General features: G+C 48.9%; 1 protein-coding gene across 1 annotated transcript in view; it reads right to left on the bottom strand.

Annotated features, from left to right (window-relative positions):
* Positions 1 to 18,840: 18,840 nt before the first annotated feature.
* Positions 18,841 to 19,988, bottom strand: part of XPNPEP1 (X-prolyl aminopeptidase 1) — a gene marked incomplete at both ends in the record, with an annotated part of 48,417 nt that continues 47,269 nt past the window's right edge. The window contains one exon of the mRNA XM_084244556.1: positions 18,841 to 18,969. Coding sequence (XP_084100682.1) covers positions 18,841 to 18,969 — 129 coding nt within the window. The remainder of the gene's footprint in view (positions 18,970 to 19,988) is intronic.

The raw sequence follows: 19,988 nt of genomic DNA, 5'->3' as shown, positions 1-19,988 counted from the left end.
CGACAAACGCTGTCCCCCAAACCTAAGTCCACCCGGCCCTAGAGAACATGGATTTTTTTTCTCTTAAGAAATGGGGGGGGGGGGTGAAGGGAGTTCAAAATCCAAAGAGCACTGACCGTTCCTAAGTTGGTAATGAGAGAAGGCAACCAGTTTAGTCAGCATCAAACAGGCAACAGGGAGGCCATTGAAGGGCAGTGCCCAGTAGTGGACAGGCCGCTGTCTGTGGGTTCTCACCTGGGTGCACAACTGCAAGACCACTCAGCTCAGGGAACAGCAACAGGGTTCATTCAACAAACAGGAGAAACAAGGAGTTTGCAAGGCCACAAGTGACCGCTATGTCATCGCAGACAGTGCCGAAAAGCCCTAAACAGAAGACACTCACCCACGATGGCACCGTCCTGTCAACGAGGGACCGGAGGTCGTGGCATGCCAGCAACAGAGGGCAGGGAGCCAAGTGACCAGCTGGAGGTGCTCACAGGCAGGGCTGCTGGGATGACGCCACAGCAGCCCCAGCCACAGTCTGAAGGTTGGAATGGACAGCATCGGACAGTGGACAGCAGCAGAGGCAGGGCAGCAGGAGGTGCTGCTGGATGATCTACAGCTCTCAGAGGTGACCCGTACACATGGTGCCAGTCACCAGTGGTGGGCAGCACAGGCCATTAGTGCCGGTCACCCGGCCATTAGAGTTACAGCTCTTTGTGAGTTGTTGGCCCACACCAACAACCAATAGCACATTCTGGTGTTCCCACCAGGCAATATCAGAGGCGGGGCAGAGGCAGGTGCAGTGGCTGGGCCTCTGTGAAGCTTTTCGGCTCCTCCCTTTGGAGGTCAGCTGCTAAACGCTTCTGACAGCATCCAGTCCAAGCAACTGAAACGCATCCAAGCAAGTCTCAGAGTGTGCGGGAACTGATTCTCCTCAGAGGCCAGGAAGAGCATCCTTCCCAGAGTGTCAGGCAGAGCACACATCTCGGAGTCCAGGGAGTGCAGGGGTCCTACGCTCACTTCCCACATGCCTTAGCTCCTCTCTTAGAGTCCCCCCCACCTACAGTCTGATTGGCTGGGTTTCAATCCTATGACTGATTGGACCATCTACAAATCAGCTCATAGCTCGCACCTGTTCAGTTCATTCCAGGAGCCAAACACCAAATCCCTAGGCCAGGCCATCTCTACTGCCTGCAGCTGGAGGAGCCACAGCTGGCCCCATGGGGATCCAGGAGCTGCCTGCCCTGGGGTGCCTTCGGCCATCACTGCTGGCATCAGTCACTGAGTCCTTCACCTGCACACACAACAGCAAGACTACTCAGGTTCAGAGAACAACAATAATGGGATTTACTTAACAAAGGAAAACAGAGTCACTGAGGCCACAAATGGCCTTTTACCTCACTCGAAGCAGTGTCCAGTGTTTCAAAGCCCTAGACACAAAGTCTCCTTAGATGGCACCTTCCTGTCACTGAGGACACAGAGTCCCTCTCCCAAATGGTGGCCTCACTCCCGACATGGCGTCTTCCCGCCACTGTGGGCCTGGAGCAGGTAGCAGCCAGATTATAGGCCGGCTTCCAAGTCAGGAAGATACCAGAAGACACAACAGGAGACACTCCGGAGATGCCGGGATGCCCCAGCATGGCACCAGAAAATTGATCTCAAAATAGCAGCTGCAGCGGCTGAACGACCTGACAAACGGCCCTACTCACGCAGCTCAGCACAGCGCCCAGCTCCGGGTCTTTTGCCTTTTCCTTCCAGATCGTAACAGCAGCAAAACCGGGAACAGTTTCAGTCACTCTGCTACCTGCAAAGCCTCAGAACATTTCTTCCGAGGTTGACTGCTGGAGGCCTTTCTGCGTCCTTGAGAGACGCACAACAGCCTTCTGGAAGATCGGCGTGGTGGGGGCAGAAATGGCTGAGCTGGGAATGGCTGGAGATCCAAAAACACTGAAATCCTGACCCTGGAATCCTGGAGCCCCTTCTGCCAGCCCTCAGATCAGTCTCAACCCCCACCCCCTCCCTAACACTTTGTTCACATTTCTCCTGGGGTGATCTATCCTCACCAGCAACCCCCTCCAGGGGGAGCCACCTGCAGCAGTCTGGCTACAGTTAAATTAGTATCACCCAGGGCTCATTTTGTTTGTTGTTGTTTTTAAATAGAATGCCCAGGCCCAAGCCAGGCAATTAAATCAGCATCTCTAGAGAGAGGATCCCAGGCAGAGATATTTTCTTGAAGTCCCCCTTGTGATTTTAATGTACTGCCAAGTTTGAGGCACAATGAACCAGATGATTTTTTGTAAGATTTATGTATTTATGCATACAAGAGCTGGGGTGCAGGCGAAGCGGACCTCTCCTGTCTCGCCTGCTGCGCCCCTCAGCAGTGTACTTCGGCCCTTCTGCCTGTTCTGTTCCCTGCTTTGTCTCTGGTGAATTCTCTCACCCTTCACTGCCCATGGCCTGTACCCCAATGCTTGTATAAATAAATCTTCAAAAAAATAGAGCTGGGGTGCAGGCCAGAGATGCAGGGGTGGGGGGGATGTGAGAGGATTCACCAGAGACAGAGTGGGGAGCAGAACAGGCAGATTGACTGAAATCCACTGCTGAGGGGAGCAGCGGATGAGACAGGAGAGGTCTGCTGCGCCGTGTGGGTCACCTCCCTGCCAGGACTGAACTTGTGCTGCCGCGGCTACAGATAGCTTCATAGTGCTGTGTCTTAACCCCTTGTGCCACCAGGGAGGCCCCTGAACCAGATGATTTTTAAGAGCTCTTACAGTTTTAAGATCCAAAGTACCAGAGACTTGATACAAGATGAAGAAAAAGTAAATGCCCCATGGTTTAAATCAAAAGGGGTCTATGAGCATGGTTTGGTGCAAATAAAAATTATGGCTGCCTCATTGTTGAAGGCAACTCTTGAAAGACTGAGCACAATGTGGTCAAAAGATATCAGTCTAGACAAAGAAGATAAGATTGATAGTAAGCTTAGAAATTATCATCCAGGGAGATTTATTGAATTTGCTCAATAACTATTCATTGGCCGTTTAGTATGTGCCAATTTCTAATGGACTCTGAGCTGAAACACAGGTAAGTTGTGTGTGAAAACACTATCAGTGGAGACAACAGTCACTTCTCTGAGCACCAGAAAAACTTCAGGGAAGAGATGGTATTTGAATTAAACCCTGAAGAATGGGTGGAAATGCTTGTCCATGTGGAATTCAGGCTGGTGTGGACGACACAGTCCAGGCAGGAGGGAGAGGGCAAAAAGCTTCCCACTGTACATTCTCCAAAACTGAGCTGTTTCTCCACACTCCCCATGCCCTTTCCTTGAGGCATGCCTCCACACTATGCGTGCTACCTGCCTCTGATGGCTTTCCTGTTTCACGAAGACAAGTGTCCTTTTTCATTTTTTAAGAGCCAGCTGAAAGTACCTTCCTCCAGGAAGCCAACCCTGGGTACCAGGTCTGTCTCCTAACACTGCCCTATTCTTGCTTCAATCACATTTATATACAATAGCCCCAGTGATGCGCTGAGCTTTTCAAGGCCCAGGGCATCCTATTTATTCATTTCATGGCCTGCTTTCCAGTGCCTATTACATGTCCTGTCTCTTAAGGGGTCTTCAATAAATATTTATTTAACTGTATCAAGAAAATAATCTTTTATAAAAGATAAATCAGAGTGTATCATTCTTTAACTTCAAATTGTCTAATGGCTTCTTGATTATTTATAATAAAATGCAGACTCATTACTTACAAATTCCAGATGATTTGGCCTCTAAATGTTCCTCTAACATTAAATCACTTTCTTCCCCTTTTCACCATGAACATAAAATAAACCATGAAAGGTCAACCCGATCCACCGGTAAATGAACTGGCTGCCAGAACAAAACTCAACACCCCCATCAAGGAAGACAAGGAGCTGCAGACAACCAATGCTGCAGCATCTAGTTCACAATCAAAATTCACCGGCTGTATGAAAAAGCACGAAAATGTGACCTATTACCAAAAGAAAAATCAATCGATGGAAACAGATACAGAAATGAAAGAGATGATGGCATTAGCAGAGAGGGCTTTAAATCTGCCATTAGAGAAGATAAAAATAACACATTTTTAAAATCTCAGTTAATCTTAAAAGATGCAGTACCGGAGGTAAAAGGGAACAAGGAACAGATGAATAGAAAACAAACAGCAAGATGGTCAAACCCAATGAAAGGTAAGCAGACTAAACACTTAAATTAAAGAGGAAACATTGCTTGGATAAAAATAAAATTCAAAATAATTGCATGGAAAATGGCAAGAGTCCAGTTTGACCAGCTCATCAGATTTGAAGAGCTAAGTAATAGGAGGAGATAAGAGGAGGAAGTTTGGGGCCTCCCTGGTGACCTAGAGGTTAAGTCTCAGCACTACCACAACTGCAGCCTGAGTTCGATCCCCAACCAGGGAGCTACACACATGGTGCAGCAGACCTCTCCTGTCTCACCCACTGCTCCCCTCAGCAGTGTATTTCAGTCGATCCACCTGTTCTGCTCCCCACTCTGTCTCTGGTAAATCCTCTCATCCCTCGCACCTGTGGCCTATAATCCAGTTCTTCTATATGTAAATAAAATAAATCTTTAAAAAAAAAAAAAAAGGTGGGTAGGAAGTTTGAACTCAAATTATGTCAGGTTATAGATGTTAAATCCTATACTTACTACAGGCCCTTGTGATTCCAGTGTGCAGATAAATAGTCCACCCTGTGAAATAAAATGACCTTCGAGAAGACCAGGTATAAAGCTGACTTACATTCCAGAATGTTTTATCTCATAAGGAAAGCAAATCTCTCTCTCATCTCCTGACTTTTACTTTCCTTGTAAGCCATGTCCATTCATTTCAGCTGCTCAGGCCCCCACTGCATAAACAAGCCAGGTGACAAAGAAAATGTTAACCTTTAAGCTGTGTGTTAAGATCTTCCTTTTAAAAGTAAAATGCATTTGGAAACTGAAGAAAGTAGTAAGTCTAATCTTCCCTTGTTGTTAAATCAATAAAGAAATTAAAGACAACATTACTCAAAATGGGGGTTCTTGGGAGATAGCACCTTTTTTTTATTATTGTCATTATTATTATTGTTGTTTCATTTTTCAGTGGCCACCGAGTATGAAAGTTCCTGGAGTTAAAGGCATAGCAAGATATAGAAAAGATATTGCTTTTGCCTGAGTTTCATGAAGCTGATATCAATCTTTTATTTCATAAACTTCAAGCTGGTTATTGCTTAAACGCAGGCTTTGGTGCATTCTGTGTGGCACTGACAGGAAAACAAATAAGAAAATTCCCCATGACATGAAGCAGGGAGGCTGAGGCAGGACTGACCTCCCTCCCACACCCAGAGAATGGAATTTGGGAAAAGTCACAAAACAACCAGACTTTGGAGATCAATCTGAGCTCAATGGATGACTCAGAGTTGCAGCTTTTGCTGTTTATTTCCCAGGAAGAGAAAGGACAAAGGATTTCATTGAACCTCAGAATGAGGTTAATCTGTCCTGAGGCTGAAAGGACCCAGCCTTCAGAGTCAGAACACCTGGACTATATTCCTAATTCAGCCCCTTAATTAGCCCACTCCACCAGGCTTCAGTTAAGAGATGCAAGAGAGCATTTTGTAGAAGCTAAGCTCTGAATGTCCTTTCTGGCTTGAAATTTTAAGGCCATAGCTCATACTTATATGAAACAATTGTTATCATTTGGAAAACACTTTCTAAAACATCAATTGTCTTTGTGCTAATCACAATCTTGAGAGAAAATGTAGAGTATAGTTGAGTAAACTGAGGTTTTACTAACCAGTTGAGCTGATCCCAGTTCTGAGGCCTTCTGGCTTCGAATCTTGTTTTTCCTCGGGTCCCACACTGCCTTTCTGCAAAGACACTTATTTAAGGAAACAGTCAAGCAGGACGGGAAAATTGTGCTGTTTTCCTTCAGAAAGGACTAGGAGGTGGGACCAAACCCTAAATGTGAAACAAGCTAGTCCATGAGGCCTGGAATGAGAACAGGGTCACCCCCTCCCAGCTGTGAGCCCAAAGAATCAGAAACAGGTCCTCAAACAAGGCACCTCCCACAAATGTCATTAGTGTCAGGTGATAAGGACAAATCTTTTTAATTTCATATATTGAAGCAACATTGGTTTAGAACATTATACAGGCTTCAGGTGTGCATACTTATAACTCAATATCTGCCTGTACCCATTACATTGTAAGAACAAGTCTTTATGTTGCAGGACAACCGGGTGATTTCTCCAAGGACTGCATATTAAAGGGCAAAATCCTTCACTTGCAAAGTCCCCAAATCTGGCCTTCTCTTGTTTCCTCACCACTCGATTCCACACATCAGAAGCTCCAGTCAGACCAAAGAACAATTCTTTCCTGTTCCTGCCGCCATGTCCTTGATCACACTATTTCCTCGGTCCATAATTTATACTCTTCCTTCATCTAAATACATCTCCCTAGTTCCAAGAAGCATTCCCCAATTCTTCCGCCTGGAAGCGTGCCTCTTCCTTCTCAAAATATTTTCCTCTTTCTTCTGCGTATCCTTTGCTTTACTCCTACATTGCAATCATCCCTAAATTGCTTATCTCCCCTTCTAAATTTCACTTTCCTTTAAGGGCAGAGGAATATGGACTTTCCAAGGACATGGATTTAGGGATTCAAACCAATCTTATTTTGATACCTTGGAGACTAGGAACCACTGTCATCTTAAATTGGATATTAAATAGCTCAGTGAGTAGTAAGAGCACAACAGCATTTGTTGAATGTTGTTTATTCATTTGATCCAAGTTCATTTGAACAAGAGAACTCCTTTTCAATCTTTTTTCATAAATTAATTTTTAAAGGCTTTTGGAATATTATCTGCTATCAAAACAAATCTGTCAAATAGTTGAGAACTTCTGTGAGCATTTTGGGGGAATTTTCTTCTTCTAAAAGAAAATGGGATCAAGATTCCAGATCTCTTTCCCATTGCTCAATTCTGATGTCATTAGAACTTCAGCTTGGGAGACAGAATTTTCTCTGTGACATATTTTAAAAGGCCCTGATGAAAAGATGCTGGCTCGAAAGAAGATATTTTCATTGCATTGCTTTAAATCCTTACTTAGTTGACTACTAAAACTCATATCTAATCATGGCACATATTAGTAACCATGAAATATTTATAGTTCAGTGTCTACAGTAGGTGATATATAGTATATTCATCCCAGAGTTTAATAAATTCTGAATACAAAGACTGAAATTGATGCTCTCCAGTGATCGTGTCAATGCAAACAAACTTCCCTTAAAAAACCGTTCATCTCCAGAATCTGATTTTCCTTCCGAGATGGCATTATCTAGCTATGTCTTAGATGACATAAATAAGTCTAAGCTGCAGCTCTTTCCTGCCTTGTGACTGAGTCACTTCCAAGCAGGTGAAGTGCTCCTGCGGCTCATAACATGTTAGAGCGGATTTGCTAAGTTAAGATTTGCTAAGTGAAACAAAATTTCTCAGTTGAATATCCCAGGATTCTGAACAACTCCCCTCTACAGTTTTTTTTTTCTATCTAATTGAAATTTATAGAAGACTCTTCCCAACCATAGCAGAATATCCATTCATTTCAAGTGCCCATGGAACAGTTGTGATGTCTCCTAGGCAGTGCAGGCGCCGTCAGCGAGCTTACCTGGGAAGCAGGCGTGTGTGGTAGCGCCCCCCTGGTGGCCACCAGCTCACTCCGCCTTCAGAACGTCCCTGGACTGACCACCCCTCAGCAGGACGTGAGCCTTTGGTGGCTGGAGACTGAAACCATTTTGCTAACTTCTCTGTCATTCGTTTTCCTCTTTAAATCGTGTTTCCTCTGCAACTTTCCTTTCTCTGGTGATTTCGCAGCCATCAGCGGGGGTCCTTCCCTTTCTCACTTTGTATAGTTAGTCACAAGAATCGGTTAGGGGATGATCAATAGGTATTTGCTGAAAGAATATAAAACAGGTTGTGAAACTTGGTTCCCTCCTGGAAGGTGTGGCATAGGTGCTGGAGACGTGTGAGAAGACGAGGGGCCTCTAACTTGTGGAGTTCAGGGTCTAGGGAGGAAGACAGAGCGCCAGTGAAATCATGACAAAATAAATGTTGCTTGCAGATGCAATGCATGCCAGGAAGGGGTGCATGTGCAGGGTGAGAGGGTTGATGGCGGCAGCCCTGAGCTGGTCAGGAAGGGCAGGGGAGGGGGCTTTCCTAGCAAAATGAGGCTGAACTGAGATCTGGATCATGAGTCGGGAGGTAACAGTAACAGCCCAAGACAGAGGACCGTTCCAGGCAGAGCGAGGTGGTGCTGCAAAGACCTGGGGAAGGTATCTGGAAATTACCAGGGCCTGAATTACCAGGCGTTTCTCATGTTCAAGCTGCTGCTATTTCCATCCACTGGGCTGTGTCTTCTTGCTGTCAAAAGTAGGGTTTAGGGCGGTGGCAGGGAGAGAGAAGTGAGGGATGATTCTAGAAATGAAGTGTGACATCAAGTCATGCCCTTAGCTTCATGTTCCAGGGTCTCTGTTCGAAGCGCCATTAAGTCTTTAGCAGAGGGTTGACATAATTGGATTTGGGTTTCAAAACCAGTGAGAAAAGTATTGATACAAAAGGAGGAAAGCAGCAGCACTGTGGTGAGGGGAGGGCAATATTGACCAGAGGTTGCCAATAACAATATGCTTTCATTATTGAGCTTTTACTGCGCCCCCTTCTCGGTGCTCAATTAACACATCTGTTCCTGGAGAAATAGTCTATTTGAAATCATCTCCAAAAAGATCCTTCGCAACCCAAGTCCCTGTGCTGGTCTTTGGTCTCCAAGGAAACAAACGAAAACAATGGAGGGAAAGGGGATGAGTCTCACCAAGACATTTGATGGTATGGTGCATCCCCTAGTGGCCACCAGCTCCTTCAGCTTTCAGAGCACCCCCTCCCCCACCACCACTAAAAAGCAGGGTCACTGTCACCCCAACTCAGGGCTGCGCTCTGACCTGATGACCGTCACTGAGTGAGCGCCCCATCACATGCCACCTCACTCTTGCAGGGACCCCAAACATTGGTTCTGCATATGAACCAGCAGTCCTATTTGCTTGCCCTCTAGTGTGTTTTAATGAGATTGACGCCCCACCATATCCTCCAGCTCCTAGGCATAATAGGGGCCTGTCTGGTAAACGAGGGGGCTTCTTAATGAGACATTAACAACGTGTGCACTTTATCATCTTCGTGTGAAGTACAGGACTAACTTTAGGATTCCTTGTTTTCGAGGACTCCAGAAGAACCAAAGACATTCTAACTGGGGATCTGAGCCTTTACGCTTCATTCTGTCTTCCTGATGAGACCGAGGAGTTTGTCTCCCCGGGAGGGGGTCTCAAGGATTGGGCCCATCCCTACTCCCCCTCAGTTTAAGTTCCACCAGTCACCAGGGTTCCTCTTTCTAACAATACTTGTCCTGTTGAGCTTTCCTTCATTAATGGCCCTCAAGAGGCCAGGATCGATCTCTTTCTTCTCTAAATCTTCCAAGGCTTCCGTATCACAGTTTGACTTTTAGACTAACACCCCCACAGACTTCCGCCCCTCTGTAGCTACTGGAAGGCAAGGTTTGGATGTGAAATCTACATGCTGGAGTTTCCAGGGGAGACATCATGTGTTGAGTCTAACTGTGACCTCTGAAAGGTCCCTGAGAACCCAAAACATAAATTCCAGCCTTCCCAAGGCTGTCTTAACACTGTAGGAAAATACATTTCTCATGTTCAAGCTGCTGCTATTTCCATCCACTGGGCTGTGTCTTCTTGCTGTCAAGATAATAATAAATACGAAACCAACCCTACAAAATGAGGGAAGCGTTGTAGCTGAGAGAACTGGCATCCCAAGTGTGCTAATGTGTGAAAATCGCTGAAGAGAAAAATGGATACAAGTCAGCGACTGTATTATGGGGGGGGCTTGTTTATTTCTGCAAGCAGCTGTTTGCTTTCCTTACAGAAACTTAGATTGCTAAGGAATTGGGGCCACTTTTAACTTGGATCCACAGTACTCAGAGCTATGCCTGGTTTGTAGAAGCCCCACAAATATTTGTAGAAATTGTTTCTGGTGTGCCTCATCACCAGCATCAAAATAAACCCCATCACTGACTATGTGTCATCCCTTCCCAGACATATTTTCATGTTTAAAAGGACAACAGCTGAAAAGAAAGCTAGAGCTACATCTTTATTAAAGTCAGCTTCTTGGATTTCTTTTAACCATGACTGTTCAAGAACTTCTCAGAAGTTGTCCTGTACGCCCAGTTCTTTTTAATTTTCCAAGGACTCAGCATTCCTCATCACCTGACACAGAGGTGAGCACGCAGTGGGACTGCAGGAACGCTTGGTATCTCTGACCAATGTTAGGGGCCAATCTCAAGAGCAGGCTCAGCCCCAGGAATGGACACCATGGACTCAAGCTCACACTGTGTCAAAATATATACTCACCTATCCAGGAAGAAGTCAAGGCCTTCCAAAAGGGCCAGTTTAAAAAAAAAAAAATGAGTAAAAGGACCATGTGGCTCTTTTTCTTGGGAATATAATTTCTTTGACCCACTTGTCACCAAGAGATTATCAAACCAGCAAATCTAAATGTACCCTTACACCCACCAGAGAATAAGTCCATCTTTGAACAGCTCTGGCTGTAGAAAGATCATCTGGATACTGAGACTGTCCTCCCTGTATTTACCTCCTTATTGTTTTAACTCTTAATTCAAGTGTAAAACATACAAATATTATATTATACATGCTTCATAAGAATACAGTTCTCCAATTTTTCAAAAACTGAAACCAGCACCTAACTGAAGAAACAGCATCGCTAGTAGCTCAGAGGCCCTCATGCTCCCTGCAGTCACTGATCCCCCACCCAAGTAAGGGATCCTGACTTCTAGCCACCTGGTGCAGCCTCCCCTGTCTGCCCTGCCTCCACGTGACCCCAGAGGCGTGAGCTATTTGGGGTCAAGTTTTTCCACTGGGTATCATCCACGGTACTGTATGTGATGAGGGTGTTTTACAAAAATATATTCCAGAAAGTGAAGGTACATAAGTTTTTCATCAAGTTAAATATGTTTAAATGAAATGACTATCCTTTATTCTGAGATAATGTTCTTCCATCTATTTTGTAATATAAAGTCCTGGAGGTTTGGTTGGTTATTTTGTTTGGCTTTATTGTTGATAGGTTTGTTTTTGCACTTGTTTAGTAAATTCAATCTCTACAGTATATTGTCTTGAAATGTGGCCAGGCCAGCAAATCCCCAGATGTGGTCTGAATGGGCACCAAGGTTCTGGGCACTGCTGTTACTGGGCCAAGATTCCAGAGCGTCCTGTTAGAGCACCTTCTCATGGCTCTTGCGAAAGGAAGCTGTCCGCATGAGCAGTGCCTGAGAAGCAGAGATCAAACTTGACTTCTCTTGAGAGAGTTAGGGGAGTCTTGTAGCCCCACCCTCTGAGGCGACACAGTGAGCAATAATTTCAACTTCCTTTTAAAACAGAGGAGATGAGGGGCCTCCCTGGTAGTGCAAGGGGTTAAGCTTCAGCACTATGAAGTGGTTGGTGGCTGCTACTGCAGCAGGAGTTTGATCCCCAGCCAGGGAGGTGACCCACATGGCGCAGCAGACCTCTCTCGTCTCGCCCGCTGCTCCCCTCAGCAGTATATTTCAGTCAATCCATCTGCTCTGCTCCCCACTCTGTCTCTGGTGAATCCTCTCACCCACTGCACTTCTGCCCTGTACCCCAGCTCTTGTATGCATAAATAAATAAATCTTTTTAAAAATAAACAGAGGAGATGTTTAAAAATCAACAGAGGAGATGAGGTTTTGTCAGGCAACTGAGAAATCTGGGCTAGAGGTAGGATGGGGTGTGGCAGGATGGGGTAACCCCCTTAAAAGACAGGACCAGGAATTCAAGACCTCAACTAGGATCCTGCAAAGAATTCCGGAAGAGGAGGCTGGCCCAAGGGCTGTGTCCTCAGGAGGCCCTCTGAGCAAGGGAGGACCTGGAGCCTGCCTGCCTTGGGGCAGACACTCCGCTTTAAAGAGTAGTAATAATGCTGTGGCGCTGAGTTCCCAGGCAGAGGCATAAGAACGTCGCCTGTTCCGCCAGTCGTGAAGGCGATCGAGCCCATCTGACGGCATCCACCCAAGAAAGGAACCTGTGGAGAAACCTTCAAGGAATAATGACTCAGGCTCACTCCCTGCCCTGAAGGAGCCCTGAGGAAACAGGGTAAATACAAGAGAGGAAAGAAAGGAAATCCCAGGGCACCCGGCTCTTCAGGAATGATTGTCCGGTGATATTGTGGAGTCTGGTGTGTAACCTTCCATCAAGATCCACCCAAGGAGACAGACATTCAAAGGCAAGCTCAGCTTGCCCGTCCCCCAGGCAGGCAGCGGAATCGCTCAGATCCGTCCAGGAACAGCCGTTTTCACCTAAAACCAAATCGGCGAGGCTATGTTTTGCATCACTAGTTTGCAAAGGGAGGTACCAAGAGTTCTTTTTAATAAATGGTTCCCTGGTCCATCATAATTCTTTTTAAACCTCATGTATTGCACACGGCAAGCTGTGACCAGCATCTTTCTGCAGTTGCTTGTTTCCGCCTCTGTTTCTACAAGGGGCAGTTCAATTTTTTGTTTTGTTTTGTTTTTGTTTTGTGGCTGACCAGCCTTCAACTCCAGCCGCTCCATTTCTGCCAGCTGCACTTTCTTTGGGAGAATTCCCCAATTTGCAAGGTCTTGGCAGGAGGGCAGATCCCCACCCCCACCCCCACCCCCACCTCCCACCCACCCCACCCCATGCAGACCGGGTAAAGGAGGAGTTCTGGAGCCCTCAGGGGTTTTGCAGGTCTTTCATTGGGGTTCACCAGGCATATGGCAGGCAGGGGTGCTGGGGGGCCGGGAGGCTGGCAGGCCTCCCAGCGCCCAGCAAGTCTTTGCTCTGTCTGGGTTCTCCAGCCTTCTCTCGGCTTCTGCTCATTCTTGGCTTCTACTGGCGTCCCCGTGACGCCGCCCTTATAAACTCAGTCTCAGCCCAGGTGAATTCCTTTTACCTAGGCCCACACCCTACTCCAGGTACCCGCCATCAGGCATGCATTCAGGACCACAAGGTTCACTCATCTATCCTGATGGCGGGAGGACAGAGAAGCCTGACATTTTTCCTTACCCTACACCCACTAATGGAAGTCAAGGGGCCCATCCATCCTCCGCCACTCAGTGACCCTGGTGTCACAGTCAGTCATCCAGGACCGCGCCCCTGGGCCAGTGGTGCTGACAGTGGGAATGTTCAAAGGGCAGATTCAACGCTGTGACTGAGGCTTTTGCCAGCAACTGCCCCCGATGCCTCAACACCAAGGCCCCCAGCAGGCTTCCATGGTGCCTCTCCCTTCCGTGTGTTCTCCAAACTATGGGCAGAGTCAGTTTGACTCTTTGCATGAGAACCCAGCTGGTACAGTTTCTCTGAAACCTATAATGTTTCCTAAATTCCACCTCTAACACCTGGCAGCTTCTTCAGTGGGGGCACACATCGCCCCCCCCCAAATTCCACCACTGAAATTGATGCTCAACTCTGGGGTTAGGCGCCTCTAATGTGGACCAAGGAAAGGAAAAGGTATTCGATGACTTCACAAACCAAGACATCAACACTTAGTATGAAGTTCACTGAGAAGAGGTCAAATAGCAGCACCTGGGATCTCCTAGATGCATTTGGCTTTAAATTAAACAATAAGTTAACATACTAAAGTGCAAGACTATAAATAACTCCACTTCATGTCTGCCTCTGGAGACGCTATGTCTTAGCTTTTTCATTTTAAAGTCACTCTGAACATTATGTTTTAATTAATGAACCTTGCTTCATGCAGCAACAAACAACATTTCTGCCAATTAGTGTCAGCTCTGTCTTGTACAGGAGTCCTCTGCTTCTGCCAGCACACGCGGGCGAGGGGTAGAGAGCGCCGACCTCCCTTTTATGCGCATGGATTTTTTCACCCACTGGTACTTGTGTTCATCACTTCCCTGCCAAAGGGCAGCATGAACATCTGTGGCTGCCGAGGCTTCCTTGACCCATGGTCACAGCAAATGTCATTTCCTTTGCAACAGAGTCTCCAAGAGTGCGCCCTCTGGCCCCCACCACTTCCAGTTTATGCAAGAAGTATATCCACACCTGCAAACGTCAGCTGCTGACTTGAGATCCCCAGGCATTGGGAGGGTGGGCACATGAGGTCGGCATGGGGCGAGGGGCAACCACACCTTTCAGATGCCAGCCTGGTCTCCAGGGTCAGACTATCAGGTGAAATTCCTTCTCCCATCCTTACCAGCTGTGCAACCTTGAGCAAGTCATTTCATTGCAGCTTTAGCTTCTTTAAATGTAAAATTGGATTATTAATAGCACCTGCCTTCCAGGGCCGTTGAGAGGATGGAAGGAAACACCAATGGGTTACACTAAGCAGCACACCCGGCACTCAGGGTGTACACTAAAATAAGCGTTTGCTGTTTTCCCTTCTCCGTGTGCCCTTCGCCCAGACCTGCCTGCCGGTCTTCACAGCAACCCCACAGACCCAAATGTGCCTAACCACTGGCTGTGGGTTTTCTTGCTTCCTTGTTGAACCCGGTGCCCAGTTTGGAGACGGGCTGCACTGAGCGCTTCACACTCTCCGTGCCCTGGCTGCCACTGAGTGCAGAGCTGCAGAGGGGTGTGCAGCCTGTCCTGGGAGAGACACCAACCGCAGCAGGAAGTGCACAGCCGGGGTCAGGGCCCACCTGAGCACCATCCCCGGGGCCGGCAGCAACACGAACACACAACGCCAAGCAGCAGCAGTGCTGGAGAAGAGGGCAAGAGGCGATCCCCCGCGCTGTGCACCTCCGGGGAGCCCAACACAAAGGAGCATGTCCCGCGGGTGTGGAAGTACATGGAATCCTGTGGTCTAGGGTGAGAAAGACCTATAGATATTCAGGCTACCAGCTGGCATCAATCAAGCTAGGACATGCAGGCACCAGGAATGCAAAGGTAGGGGATAGTGGGAGAAAGGGAGTGAGCACCCACCGAACATGTTTTGGGACAGATTCTACAAGGTACTACCTGCCAAGCCCATCCCTTTTGTGAAGGTCAGGACTGGACACAGGGCAGGTTTTCTAGGATCCAGCAGACCGGGTAAAGGAGGAGTCAGAGTCCTTAGTGGCTTTTGCAAGTCTTTTATTGGGGTTCACCAGGAATATGGCAGGCAGGGTGCTGGGGGGCCGGGAGGCTGACAGGCCTCCCAGCCCCCAGCAAGCTTCACTCTGTCCGGGCTCTCTGGCGTTCTCTCTGCTTCTCTGCTCTTCTTCTCTCTCAGCTTCTGCTGGCGTCCCCGTGACGCCGCCCTTAAAAGCCCAGTCTCAGCCCAGGTGAATCCCACCTACCTATGCCCACACCCTACTCCAGGTGCCCGCCATCAGGCATGCATTCAGGACAAGGATCCATCATCTATCCTGATGGCGGGAGGGCAGAAAAGCCTGACATTTTTTCTTTACCCTACACCTTTCCAGAAAAAAGCCGGGGAACCAGGCTGAGTTCCTGCAGAAAGTAAGCATTGCGGAAGCTCATCCCCACCAGGCAAGCGCGGCCACCCTCCCAAGCCCAGGAGCCACCAGGGGAGAGAGGGAGCCAGGAGGGGGGCTCAGAAGCCCAGGCTCTGCCTCAGAGGTGGGCACAGGAGAGAAGCAGAACTGGCGGAGAAAAGACTCAGAATCAGCTCAGCTTGACAGAGGATGAGTTCAGTCCCGAAAATGGGGGCCAAAGGAGCTCATTTTGGACTAAAGGGATGGGGCTGGGGAGAGAGGCCAAGACCCTGTGACAATAGAGACTAGGTTAAAAGTGTTGGCTGCGATCAGAGGAAAAAGGAAATCCACTGGCTCCCCTGGGGTTTCAACAAAGGATTTTGATCTTGTTGGTGCTCAACTCCAAGCCACTAACTAACCAGACTCCCTGGGGCTCTAGCGCACAAAGCAAAACACGTGGAGAGGCCAGAAAAGGGTTCAGGGATCCGGATGAACACACACCTCTAGTGCTAGAATAGCCGAAGTCTTTGTTCAAATAGGAAACAGCACAACAGAAGGGGACCCTTGGCCTCCACTTCCCACTGCAGAGAATGGAACCCACTTGGGGTTTCCTCGCTTAAGACAAATGAGATGAAATCAGGGGTCACAAAAGGCAGCAAAGGAAGAGTCCCAGAGGGGAAGGGAGAGCGTGAGCCTGTTTAGAGTGAAGCTGAAAAGGCCACACTCATTTTGGGAGAGAGTTTGGCAATTTCTTACGGAACTAAAAATGCTCTCATGGACAGTTTCCATCATTGCCCTCCTTGGTATTTACCCAAAGGAGCTGGAAACTGATGTCCACAATAAAACCCTCACATAGGTGTTTCTAGCAGTTTTATTCATCGTTGCCACAGCTTGGAAGCCGCCGATATGCTGCCTGGGCACACAGACTGGGATACAACAGACAATGGAATATTACTCAGCGCAGGGGGAAGAAAAGGTGTCAAGCCACGAAAAGGCATGGAGGAATCATAAACACATATCACTAAGTGAAAATAAACAATCTGAGAAAACTACATCCTGTATGATTCCAACTACTGACATTCTAGAAAAGGCAAAACTATGGAGCCAGTAAAATCTCAGTGGTGGCCAGGGGCTGGGGGGGCAGGAGGAGACAAACAGGTCGAAGACAGAGGATTTTTAGTAAAACTATGCTGGATGATACCGTAAGGATGGATACATGTCACTATCCATTTGTCTAAACTCATCAACTACGACACCCAGAGTGAACCCTGATGTTAGCTATGGACACTGGGTGATTGTGACGTGTCCATGGGGGGTCATCAGTTTCAACAGATGCACCTCTAATGGGGGATGTTGCTCATGGGGAAGGCTGTGCATGTGGAGGGTAGGAGGCAATGAGGTGTCATGGGACCTCATAATTTTATTGTGAACCTGAAACCGCTCTTAAAAGAGTAATAAAGTCTATTTAAAACCCACAGTCTGAGGGTTGAAGCTATGGTGACTTCCAGGCACCAGACATGTTGAACCACCTTAGCAGAGGTGGCTGACACCGGGGGTCTGAGGCAGCTCAGGACGTGTCCGTGGCACAGAGCTCCGGGCAGCCCTGGAGAAGTTCTCTAAAAACTTGCTGCCCCACTTCCATGACTGTCCCTGTGCTGTAGCCACCGCTGGCCCTGTCATGTCTGTTAGGGCGTGTCCTCTGGGGCCATCTCTGTCCCCACCACACCCAGCTGACCGTCCCATCAGAGCTGCCCATCGGCCCGTCTGTGGTAAGTGAACTCTCCTTGAGTCCTGCCTGCTGCCAAGGACTGGGGATAAGACCTCCGAGGACACTGAGCTGCAGCCATGTGAGCTCCTGAGGGTCCCCCAGGACTTTAATATCTGGCTGGCATTCCACTGGTTCCCCGCAGACCGTGCCTGCTCTCACCGAAGAGCCACACTGCCCTCTGCTGGCAGGACACTCAGGAAGCTGGTGCCCGGCGGCCCTGCAGGGGTTGCTGGAAGTAGATGCCTGACTCGGGAGCATGCCCTCCTCAGCCCTGGCAGGTGGCCGCACTGCTGTGGAAACAGGCGCTGTCCCTGTGGCTTCCAAGCATCTCCCTGGCCTTGCCATCCTTTCCTTCTGAAGTCTTTCCCTTGCTGAGAAATGTGTCTCCACCACCCCCACCACCTCCACCACCCCCACCCGGGAGTCCTGCAGAGTCTCCTGGACTTCAGGGGAAGGAAACAGCGGGAGAAAGCCAGACACCTTCCATCCCCCCTCTCCAGCCCCAGGTCACAACGCCTTGGTCGGAGTTTCTGTAGTGGGGGTTGCTTGACACTTTAACAGCTCGGGAACGAGGCCACGTCTCATGCAACAGTGGTGATATCTCAGCTTAGATTCCTAGAGAAACAGGCCGGAGACAAAGATCTGCATGTACATGGTTTACTGGGAGATGGTCTCGGGAAATAAGGAGAGAAAAAAGGAAAGTAGGACAGAGAAGGAAGAAAAGGCAGTTGCCATGTGGGCGCCTCAGACATCACACCAAGGGTTGAGGAAGCCTCGTTCCCACCTTCAGGCTTTGGGATGTCCAGAGAGAAAGCCCCGGGGCAGGGAGGCGCAGGCACTTGCCTGAAGGCTGTTTACCAGTAACCAGGCAAGGGGCGCTGGGAGGGGAGGGGCTCGGCTTCTACCACACCCGGAGCAAGACTGACGCCTGGGACATTAGGGTGTTTTCATCCATCTTGCATATTGATGATATATTTTTAAATCAGAAAAAAATAATAACATTAGGCCTTCTAAAAAAAAAAAAACAAGAAAAGAGGCCTGTAGTGAAGCCAGAAAACAGGGAGGCCAGAGATCTCCCCTCCAAGAGGGTCCCCACCGAGGCAGCAGCGGAGGCCGGAAACAGACAGCTGAGACAAAGCCCGTTTTGACACTTTATTCGATGATCATAAATACAGCCTCATGAGCATGAGGGGACCTCGAACGATGTACTAGCACCTGGAACTGACATCACAGAGCACTCTCGTCCCCCAGCCGCGTGAGACCTCGCGGGGCTGCTAGGCGTCTCCCTGATGAGTGTGTTCGTCTTTGTGGGGCCCCCTCCTTCCGGTGCAGCAGTTTTATTCTTGGCTCGGCTCGCGCTCAGCAATTTAAAAAAATCATAAAAGATCAAGTGTTTGCAAGAAAATATCAAAGAGGATAAGATTCTCAGCTCTCCTAGGAGTCTAAAAGTAAAAAGGGAGGGAGGGAGAGAGGAGAGGGGCAGGAAGATGTCTGGGGTTGGCCACGAGTCTTCCTTCCCCGGAGCATTTCCACACACAGAACCCTGGGCGGCATTAACGCTGCTTGGAGACGGGCTGCGTCTCTCTGATGAGCCACTCGAGAGCTTCCTGGCGGCCCTGTTTCTGCAGTTCCTTCCCGATCACGTCCCGACAGGTCTGGTGGTAACTGTTGAGCCAGTCGCACTGCGAGGGGGAAGAAAGCACAGGACTCACCATCACCCCTTCCCAGAGGCTCATGGCAGCCGAGGGCCCACGTGCTGAGCGCCCATCCTTCCCCGCTTATGCCGGGGCCTTCTGCTCTGTATGCCTGGAAACAGACAGGAGGAGGCCACAGGGCTCACGGCGAAAATGCTCCCGAAGGGTCCGCAGCAATTGGACGGGCCATGACTGAGAGGAAGCCTCATCCTGGCTCAGGCTCCCCTGAGTGCAAAATACTTGTGACCAGGTGTTGCCCTTAGCGGCAGCCCTGGAAGCCTGCAAGGTGTCTCACAGGTCACTGTGGCTGTGGCGGCAGGGTGGGGAGCTGAGAAAGAGCCCCGGGACCCCTGTGAAGACTCCTGCCAAGACACACCTGCAGCTGCCCTGTCAAGGTGCCGAGCCTCCTCTCCCACATCCACTATGAGCTGAGCAGCCTGGAATCAGCCATGTCCATGGGGTCTCTGAACATGGCTCTCTAGCTAGACCCAAAACCTCTGAGGTCAGGGAGGTGGTGCCATGAGTGGGGGGCTGGGAGTGAGCTGGACTTTCAGACCCTCTGCTGCATGTGACCAGCACCCCAGAGAGAAGCAAATGAGATAAAAAGAAGGTCTGACAGGACTTGGGGCCTGGGTGGAGGCTGATCCACCGACCTGATGGCAAAATCTCTGAAGGCATAAAAGGGGCACGTCTCCACCCAGGGTAGGGGGCGAAGGCTGGAGTGAAGCAAGTTCTACCAAGTGGACGGTGACCCACTCTCTGCACTGTCCACACAGTGGCCCGAGTGAATCCCTGGTTAGAGGGACACACACCCCCTTGGCGTGGTTGATGAACTCAGCGCCATCTGAGGCAGCACTGGGTGTGTGACAAAAGCACCGGCTTTGGGAACTGCGGTTTGGACCAGGTACCAAAGCCTTGCTCAAGGGTCAAAAGATGTAAATGAGGCCACAGGGGTGAGGGCAGACAGAGGACACTGGCTTAGACCCAGTCAGGGCTCCAGTCCCCAC

The sequence above is a fragment of the Talpa europaea genome (genome assembly GCF_964194135.1).
Source record: "Talpa europaea genome assembly, chromosome: 10".
Taxonomy (NCBI): domain Eukaryota; kingdom Metazoa; phylum Chordata; class Mammalia; order Eulipotyphla; family Talpidae; genus Talpa; species Talpa europaea.
This window is presented reverse-complemented; position numbering and strand designations above follow the sequence as displayed.